At 35.1% G+C, this 9,372-nt stretch overlaps 2 protein-coding genes and 1 long non-coding RNA gene across 3 annotated transcripts; all 3 read right to left on the minus strand.

Moving 5' to 3' along the window:
- Positions 1 to 412: 412 nt before the first annotated feature.
- LOC133804987 (uncharacterized) lies at positions 413 to 1,852 on the minus strand. Its single transcript, XR_009878735.1, has 3 exons — positions 1,758 to 1,852; positions 943 to 1,146; positions 413 to 721 (listed from the first exon to the last, which is right to left on the minus strand). It is a non-coding gene; the product is annotated as an uncharacterized LOC133804987 (long non-coding RNA).
- Positions 1,853 to 1,930: 78 nt separating this feature from the next.
- On the minus strand, positions 1,931 to 5,264 carry LOC133806953 (protein EXPORTIN 1B-like). The gene is made up of 9 exons (XM_062245046.1): positions 5,190 to 5,264; positions 5,031 to 5,111; positions 3,687 to 3,769; positions 3,122 to 3,260; positions 2,935 to 3,003; positions 2,778 to 2,855; positions 2,573 to 2,635; positions 2,416 to 2,460; positions 1,931 to 2,053 (listed from the first exon to the last, which is right to left on the minus strand). The coding sequence occupies exons 1-9, from the start codon at positions 5,262 to 5,264 to the stop codon at positions 1,931 to 1,933; spliced, it is 756 nt and encodes a 251-aa protein (XP_062101030.1).
- On the minus strand, positions 5,214 to 5,955 carry LOC133803610 (large ribosomal subunit protein eL21x/eL21w-like). Its single transcript, XM_062241713.1, has 2 exons — positions 5,579 to 5,955; positions 5,214 to 5,362 (listed from the first exon to the last, which is right to left on the minus strand). Exons 1-2 carry the CDS (start codon positions 5,907 to 5,909, stop codon positions 5,328 to 5,330), a joined length of 366 nt encoding a protein of 121 aa, XP_062097697.1. The 5' UTR covers positions 5,910 to 5,955; the 3' UTR covers positions 5,214 to 5,327.
- Between the last annotated feature and the right edge of the window lie 3,417 nt (positions 5,956 to 9,372).

Genomic DNA, 9,372 nt, shown 5'->3' on the forward strand with positions numbered 1-9,372 from the left:
AGTCCTGTCTTTTCTATAACAGTATTCGAATGTTATGTTCGATGTTATCTTAAACTATTCAATAACACATTTTTAGTTGCTATAATATTCAAATAATAACATTTAGTTAGAGTATTTGATTATAAATTTGGAGTTTAATCATATACTTTATGCATAACACTTTTCCACTGTTACATTTAATTATTTTGATAGCATTTTTAGTTTGTTATATTATATAAATCATAACAATTTGTTATGCTTATAATATATTTCTAAATCATAACATATTAAAAGTCTAGTAATAAAATTTTGTTACTTTAGTGTGGATAATATATTTTAAATTTTATTTTGATAAGTATACTTATAAGGTTTATTTTTAAATTAAAAGATTTTCATTATTGTATTTTGAAAAAAAAAATCAAAATTAATCATAAAATGTAATTCTCAATAGATTGATAAACCACAAGTATTACATTAAACAATAACTAATTCAAACCATGAATATGTCTACTTCATGAGATCTTAGTTCTAACTTAAATTTGAAAGCATAACATAATAAAGTTTTATAATCTTGAACATTTTTTACTTTAAAAATGAAAAACAGAAACATTACAAGATACACAAAAGTAAATCATGCATGAAACTTGCTCCATCCTTCAATTCATCATCCAACCAAGTACTTGCTGCTGAAGTTGTTTGTTGCCATCCGAAGCTCTCTAAATATCAAAGTCTCCCTCATGATCTGCAACAATAATAGACCATAGCAATTTGGTTAAGGAAAGTTTCCATGATAATTAAAAATGAGATACCAAAAAACAATTTAAAAAATACAAATCTAGCACAAAAATAAATACAAAAAAATTAAAAACCAAGAATTTTTTTTTTTAAATATAAATTCAAATACCAAGGACTTTTTCTAGCCCACTTATAATGAATTTTACTTGCAAAGCATAGATTACTGACCTTATATTGCACAAGAACATCATTGTCCTTCATGGTTTCACGAACAATATTGCCATTTTCATCTTCCACTATGAGAACCTCTTTTGGCTTGGCCATACGAGAAATCATAAGCATTCATAACTTTGACATTGGCTCAGCATATAATTACCGCCGCTGCATCAGTTGTGATCCAAGGCCATCAACCATACCAGGTAGCAAAGGCATCTGCTTATTCAGTATAAAACCACAGGCTAAAATAAGTATCTGTCCCATTACAAATTTAAAAAAAACAAATAACATATAAATAAAAAAGAATCACACAAACAAAGAGATGGAAAGACAATTTCCTTAATAACCAAAGGTTTGACATAATTCAAGAACAGAGATTACAGGTCACAAAATATTTGATGTCACAAAACTATTATATAATACTATCTCCAACCATTTATACTACAAAAAGGAAAAGAAAAGAAACCAAACTGCTCTGAAGGTTCAAAAGACAATATTTATGGAAAACACAAATTGAAATGAAAATTACATATATATCATGGAAAACACAGAAATAAGAAACAAATCAACTAATTTTGTATCCGATATACAAAAGTAAACAGTAAACTGCAAGAGGAAAAAGATGATATGTGCAAGTGCAACCATATGAAAATAAAACAATCACACCAAAAACTATAAAATATCATCTGAAAGTAAACAATATACAAAAGTAAAACAGTAAACTGGAAGAGGAAAAAGATGATATGTGCAAGTGCAACCATATGAAAATAAAACAACCACACCAAAAACTATATAATATCATCTGAAAGTTAACATATTCACAATACCTGCAGCCCCATCATGTTTGCCGTTACAGCAGGATTATCCAAATTGTGGTGTGCCTCAAATAGTTCCAACACAAACGAATTCCAAAAGACTAAGCAAACCTGTTCTGGTCATAAAATGATTAAAACTCATTCCAATTTTAACAAATTTCACTTGTATGTTCGAGTCTAGACTACTAAAATATTGGTACCTTGAAAACTTTTGTGTCATCCACATATGAAATTTTGGTAAGATATTCAACACCCATGAGCAAAGCAGCTATGTTCTCTCCAGGAGTTTCCAGCACACGAATGTGAGACTGCACAAGGATAGAACGATGTAAATGTTGCAATGTATTTAAACAAAAACTTCAAATCTTTGAGATTTGACAAGGAAACAATGTGATTGTATATTATCTTATTAAATCCCTTAAGCAGTGAATGTTGCAATGTATTTAAACAGCAACTTCAAATCTTTGATATTTGACAAGGAAACAATGTGATTCCATATTATCTTATTAAATCCCTTAAGCAGTGCCTTATTGACACATTAAGCCTGTTCTACAACTAAATGAACCATAACTTACAGCCATAAGAGGATGGCCATTGAGATATAAATATAACAAAACGTGGTAAATACTAAGATCAAGAAAGTATAAAGGGAAAAAAGAAAAAAACTTGCCTTATAAAATGAAGTGAAAAACAAAGCCAAATTCTGAATAAAAGCCTGCAGAATAGGTAAGTTAAAAAAAAAAGACATTGCCAGAAATAAACAATTATTGAGCGAACACATAAAAAATGGTCTTCATTAAATTTTGAAGCGCCAAAAACAACTTTACCTGCTCTTCGCTGGAACCAATTGCATAAGCCTCAGGAATGTTTGTATTAAGAGGAATCATGGTCTGACCAAAAGGAAGAAAAAAAAATATTAATAGCAACACAGGAACAAGACATACAATTAAATAAAAGAAAAAACTGGACAATGATGTGATGAGTAAGCCAACCAAAGATAGTACTACAATAAGCATTTCATTTCAGACCTACCTGTAACAGTTTCATGAATATGGTGTACATCTTAACGTACTGGGCATTGTAGAAATCTCCAAAATTAAGTGCTGCAACCTAAACACCAGTGCAGTGAACTATGAGAACCAGGCACAGTTTTGAAGCAACTCTTAACTAAATCAGCATACAAACACACCTCTGTCAAACACTGAAGAGTGAGATTCCGATAAGATGGCATGGGGAAAAAATTCAGCAGCGTTTCAAGCTGTTACATAAACAAACACAATAAGAATTTTGCTCAAATGTACTTACTCTTTTAAGGAAGTTATTAAGTATTAAATTCAAAGGCAATACAACAACCATCTATCAAGCAAAGCACATACCAATGGAGACTCAAATATATATCCCAGGGGAATCCATGAGAGAAATGCGTGCAATGTGGAGAGTGTTGCACGTATAAGCTCAGTTCTTTGAGAGGCTGATAGTACATATAAGCATAGCTCATAAATGAGTTGAAATTCACTGCAACAACCAATCACATGATGTGTGAGAGATTGGAAAAATGCATAAACATATCATTACGGTAACATGTGACATGCCAATTAGAAAATAAAAGCCAAATATATGATGACTATGAACTGGCAGTACGTGACAATCAGTAGTCCAAGATAAGTGATCAGATCACTTGACTTTGTGGTGACAGTTCACCCGGAAGACATTGTATCAAAATATGTGTATAATAGTGAATAAAAATAACTTAAAAAGTGCATAATGACTTCTCATCAAAGGATATCTAAAAGAACTGTCCTTAATATATATATATATAATTATAAGCAAATGATAAGTCTACAGAAGGAAAAAAAAAAGAGCACTCATGAAACATTACAATATAAAACATGAAATGCATCCCAAAATGAAATAAAAATAAAAAAAACATAAATTATCTACCTGGTCAATGATTGTTTAAGCTCCTTTATCTTACTTTGAGTCATCTCTCCTCTTGAGAAATCAAACACCTCTTCACTTAGAAGCTGAAGAAAACATATTCAAGTAATCAGTGCCAACTAATTCTCAATAGTTTAAGAGAGAGAGAGAAACCTTCAATATAGCCATGCAATTCTCACAAATTGTTTCACTAGTTTAAGGAGCTGAAACAAGATCAGGAATAAAGCTTTGCCATCTTGCTGGCTAATCATGCTTCAAAATCTGTACATTAAACATAGAGGAAGCAAATTAGGGTTGATTATAGAACTTCAAACAAAGATACAACTCACCAAACAAAGTAGCCCCTCACTTCAAACAGAGATACAACTCACCAAACAAAGTAGAAAAAACCAATTTGTCAAAATGAGAAAGTTGCAGGTGGGGAAGGGAACACAAAACTAGAAAGAAATGTATTTAATTTTTTGATTTTATAGAACTTCTTGCAATAAAATAATCTCGTGGCCTTGAAATGTATAAAGAAACAGAAAATCAAACTAGACCCAAATTTGAATATGTTTTACATGATTTGGGATTTGCTTTTCTATGATGTAACTAGCTAGAAAGAAAAATTATAGTAGTTTACTACTACTACTACTTCTAATTTCAAGTAAATTTAAAAAGTTTGTATTATCACAGAGAAAACTAATCCAAAATACAATTTAGATCCTTTACCAAATAGGTGGTAGATTTCTTGATGGCATCCTAGCTAAAATACCCACCAATCAAGTAATTTAAGAAATGAGATTTCTTGATGGCATCCAATCAAACAACCTAATAGCCTTATCAACTTCTCCATGTTTAGAAAACCCATAATTATAGAACTCTAAAATATAACATCTAACTTAGAACTTTCATCAAACAGTTTTCTTGCTTCACTCAGAAACACACAAAAACAAAAATATTTAGCACATACTACAAATATGCAATCTGAATTCCAAAGTAAAAATCTTAGTAAAATAAAACTCATAAAATAGTTGGGAAACAGCCAAACTAGTCTTAAAATCAACTACGGTGGCAACAAATCATTCTGATGCTATGCAAAGCCAACATCTTTGAGCTAGATGATAGTTAATAAGTAGAAAATTAATTTTCATCTACTTGACAGTTTCAATCAAATCTCATCAGTCTCTCAGTGTTTTTCTTACACAGAAACTGAGATAAAAATTATCTAGATGTGATTAAAAATAAGAAAAGGATTCCTTAAGATCACTAATAGTTGTCTTTTTGTCTAATTCTGATCAAGAGTCCAGTATTACAGTATATCTATAGACAATGAAGCTCAGGGAGGAGGTTTAAGCTCAGTATTACAGTATATCTATATTCGCTCAACTCTATAGACAGATGTAACTCATAAAAGTATATCTCAGAAACAGTATTACATGTATATACCTGAGCGAATATAGAGTTGACTTCAGAAATATATTAAAAAAAAATCTTAATAAATGAAGACCTGATGCCGTGAGATACTGAGGTGTTGTGCCTACTGCTTGTTGCCATCTGGCTTTTGTGAAGCTTTGAGGTGTCCTTCCGAATTGATGCCATGACTAGTGAGGTGAGCTGCCTTGAAGACCTGGTGTCATGAGAATGCCTCTTGCTTTTTGTCTTTCATAAACCGAAAATCTTGGACTCTTGGAATATTTCTGTATACAACAAAAATAGCACAGAAATTTTTTAAAACAAAATTGTACTTAGAATAGTATTCAAAATATGAAAACTAACAACGACTTCGAGTACTTGAACTAATTAAGGAAACGTTTCCATTGGTAGTCTTGAAAACAAAATCAAAACCAGACAAGAACAGAATAGAACAGAACATTGAGAAGAAAAAATAATACATAAAAAGAACTAATAACCACCCTTGAGATCGTTGACAACATCATAAGGAATGGGGGTGACAGTTTCCAACTGAGCTCCTTCGACCATGAAACCTGGCTTGGGACCCTCTGGCTGCCTCTTGGTGCTGATGGCCTCACCCTTCAACTTGGCCTCGGCCTTGAGCATATCATTCCTTAACTTTCTGTTTCTGAACTCCTCAGTGCATCTAGAGGGCTGGACATGCTCCACACGAACATGAATCCTCTTCTTAATGATGCGGTTCCCAACCTGCTTGTTAACCTCCACGCCAATAGCGCGCTTGGTGATGTTCCAGACACGCCCAGTTCGGCCATGGTAGAACTTGTGGGGCATACCCTTGTGAATGGCGCCGTTAAACTTTCAAATCCATAAATCAACACCAAAAAAAAATCAAAATTGATAGGCTCAGTTACCTTAGTTTACATATAAATCATACTTCATGTATCATAAATTAAAAAAATGGGATAATGTTACCTTACTTCACATAATGGGCAGACTCGGTTGCCCATCGCCCATGGAGGAAAGGCCACTGGTTCGCGCTAGGGAGAAGAAAGGGTCAAAGCACTTTGGGGAGCATCTGCTTCGCCCCTTATTGCGTCTTTTCATCATCGTCCCAAAGCCCTTTCTTGGGAACCTTCATCATTGATCCTTAGCACCCACATCTGAAAGAGAATGAGAGAGAGAGGTCGGTGAACGATGGTTCCAAACCAGAGAGAGCGAAAGAAATAGTCACTGTGAGTGGGATGAATGAGAGATTGAAAGAAGGCAAGAGATTGGAGTGTGTGTGGCTATTTTTAGAGGGAGAGAAAAAGAGACAGAGGGGAACACGGTTAGGGTTGATTTGTGAAGAAGAAGATACAAGAGAGAGAGAGAGAGATACTTTAGGGCTAATAGAATATTAGAGGGGGAGATGGAAAAGCTAGTGGCGGGCTGTAAAATTTTACTGTACCGAGCGCGCCTGATTTTTCTATTTAACCATAGCCTTTTTTTAAAATTGTCATTTTTAGGTGTTATATTAGGCTAAAATTCTTGTAGTGTTTTATCACTCAATGCTATGTCGTGAGTGTTGAAAAATAGTGCATAATGTTGAATTAAACAATACATCAATTTTTTAATTGACGTCTTGCTAGCCATGGTGCACATTATATGCATATATTGTAAAATTATGCTTTTAATAATTAAAAAAGTAATTAACTCAACAAGTTTAATTAAAATGCAGAATGGTAATTGAATGTTAAAACATATTTTAGATTTGTCGTGACAGAATGACAGACAGAAACTGAACACAATAGAAAAATGGTGCAAAATAGAAAATGAACACAACATATTTTTACATGATTCAGAAACCCTTTCAGATTACCTACTCCTTGGTGACCACGCTAAGAGAATTAAACCAATTAGTAAAGAATCGCAAGTACAAATGTATTGACTTAAACAAAACAAGATTCTCTCTTCAAATTTGCCGCAACTTTGTTGTACCTGTCTTTACAAATCCGGATTTGGTTGAAACGCCTAGCCACTTGAAGTCCCTTCAATTATTAGCGAGTGCTTGATTCCTCCTGAAGCAAGATATGAAGAAGTCTTCTCCAAAAGACCTTAATAGTTATGTTCAAAATACAATCTATACCCAAAACATGATTGTGATATAGTTGCTCGAGAGAACTACATCAGAATATAGAAGGTTATTCAGGAAAGTTCCAGTAACCTGCTCGATAATGGAGCAGGCTAGTACCATTCAATGAAGTTACTCGGAGTGCAAGACATGCAAGATTAACAGGACACTTTCACCAAAAGATCGTGATTTCACAAGATACCAACCAATATCCCAAGATATTTATGTAACCGATATTTACATTGTATTATTGTCATCTTATTTGAATTTATAACTAAATGTACTAATCCCATACCTCCACGTGCAGGGCCTAGATTCATTTGTAAGGGCCCATAGCCCACTAAGACTCCATATAAATGGGGAGTTCATTCAATCATTAACCCTGAGTGGAAAATAAAGGAGAAAAAGTTTAGAGATTTCTTTTATATGCACTTTAAATATAAAACCCTTTGAATTGTATTATTTTCTCAGCTTAAGAAACTCAGTTAAACCTTGTTTCTTCTAATCTTAAGCCTGAGACTTCATTGATATATACAAGTGCAAGTAGACGTAGAATATTACCAACTCTTCGGGCCAAACCACTATAAAATTCTTTGTGTCATTTACATGATTTCAATTGGTTTTATTCTTATTCCATCGTATAAATTGACTCAATGCCATTGACCAAAAAGCTGGTCAATATTTTGGCGCTTTCTTTGAGAGCTGAACTCAAGATCCCACCTTACCAAATCCATCTGAAACAATGGTTATCCCTACTAGAAGCCAAAGTCGAGAACTACAAGGAAACCATGTTACTAAATAGACTGATCGCTGCTCAAGTAATCAGATACCACCTTTACATTCTGCTCATCAGATTCCTCCTCTCGAATATGCACCATTCTCAACCACATTTGGGCATGATGAGCCCCATGTGGACTTAGGAGAAAATCTTAACCCTGGCCTGGAACAACTAAACGAAGTCATGGGACAAATATATAAGCAATTTGTCCCCATGCATGAAAGTCAAGCAGCACCTCAAGAGGCTATATCTGAAGCCCTTAATAAATAAAGACAAGATTTTCATGTCTGGTTGGAATAAATGCGATGATCCCTTGAAGCTCGCCAAAAAGAATCTGACCGCCATAATTCTAAGGTGGCAAGGTTATTGCAGACTATTTTCTAACAAAATGACGTAGCAAGGCCTCGACCAGTGAACCATAAACCTGAGAACGGTCATTAGGCACATCCTGACGTTCCTCGACCATTCAGATGGGTACCAGACCTAGTCCAACCAACTCGATCTCATGATCAAGTGGTCCCTCCTAGACCTATAGGAGTCATCACTCCCACGGGTGAGCTTAGCCAAGAGTGCAACAACTGCTCCACCAAGATGAAGAGGTCCTGCCCAATAGAGAACAAGATTGTGCTAGACAAGGGTACGGAACTAGAGGGCCTGCTAATGAGCACTCGAGGTGAGAAGACTCAAGAGGAGGGTAACCCCCAAATTCTGAAGGTAGTCCTCAATTCCGACAACCATGGAATGAGAGACCCGCTAGCAAGAACGGAGGCTAGCCACCTTACTATGCTCGACAAAACTGTGCTCATCATCATAGAAGAAACAGAAGGAGAAATGACCAAGGCCAGCAGTAGTTATCAAACAACTTATAGAGATTGTTATGATGCTGATGAAGGGGATATTTGGTACTACCAACCCCGTGACCATCAACAATGTAATGACCATCAACATGATAAAAATCCAAGAGTGTAGTTTGTGCCACCAAGGCCACCTGGGCCTAAAGATATCCGACAAGGGAAAATGTAAAGCCTGAAGGATTGTTTGTCCCACCAAGGCCACAAGGGCCAGCGAACTGTCCGAAGAACACATAGTCCTCCTCGAGCAGACAGTCAAAATGCTGGTGGGCGACTAAGAGGGAGAAGTGTCTCTGATAGATTGGGAAATAGAGAGCCTGACCTCTGCGATGTCCTCGATAAGCTTAGGGAAGGCAACACGTACAATGTTACTGGACCCGTTGCACCCATAATCCCGCATGCACCACAAGAAGGGGCTGCTGCAATCCCAGTTATAGCACCTACTATTCTGCCACAAGTTGCTCATGCAATCCAGTCACAATTTCTTGCTCTTACCCAAATGGTACGAGAGCTAGCAACCCCGAAGCTCACTGACATTGACCTAAAAAGAAGGAA

Source organism: Humulus lupulus, chromosome X (genome assembly GCF_963169125.1).
Source record: "Humulus lupulus chromosome X, drHumLupu1.1, whole genome shotgun sequence".
NCBI lineage: Eukaryota > Viridiplantae > Streptophyta > Magnoliopsida > Rosales > Cannabaceae > Humulus > Humulus lupulus.

Excerpts from the sequence above, each read along its gene's own strand:
- LOC133806953 (XM_062245046.1), bottom strand. The coding sequence starts at position 5,264 with ATGGCATCAATTCGGAAGGACACCTCAAAGCTTCACAAAAGCCAGATG. Across the intron at positions 3,004-3,121 it reads ATATATTTGAGTCTCCATTG|CTTGAAACGCTGCTGAATTT; the intron begins GTATGTGCTTTG and ends TTTATGTAACAG. Across the intron at positions 2,054-2,415 it reads TTTTCACTTCATTTTATAAG|TCTCACATTCGTGTGCTGGA; the intron begins GCAAGTTTTTTT and ends ATCCTTGTGCAG.
- LOC133803610 (XM_062241713.1), bottom strand. The coding sequence starts at position 5,909 with ATGCCCCACAAGTTCTACCATGGCCGAACTGGGCGTGTCTGGAACATC. Across the intron at positions 5,363-5,578 it reads TGTTGTCAACGATCTCAAGG|AAATATTCCAAGAGTCCAAG; the intron begins GTGGTTATTAGT and ends TGTTGTATACAG.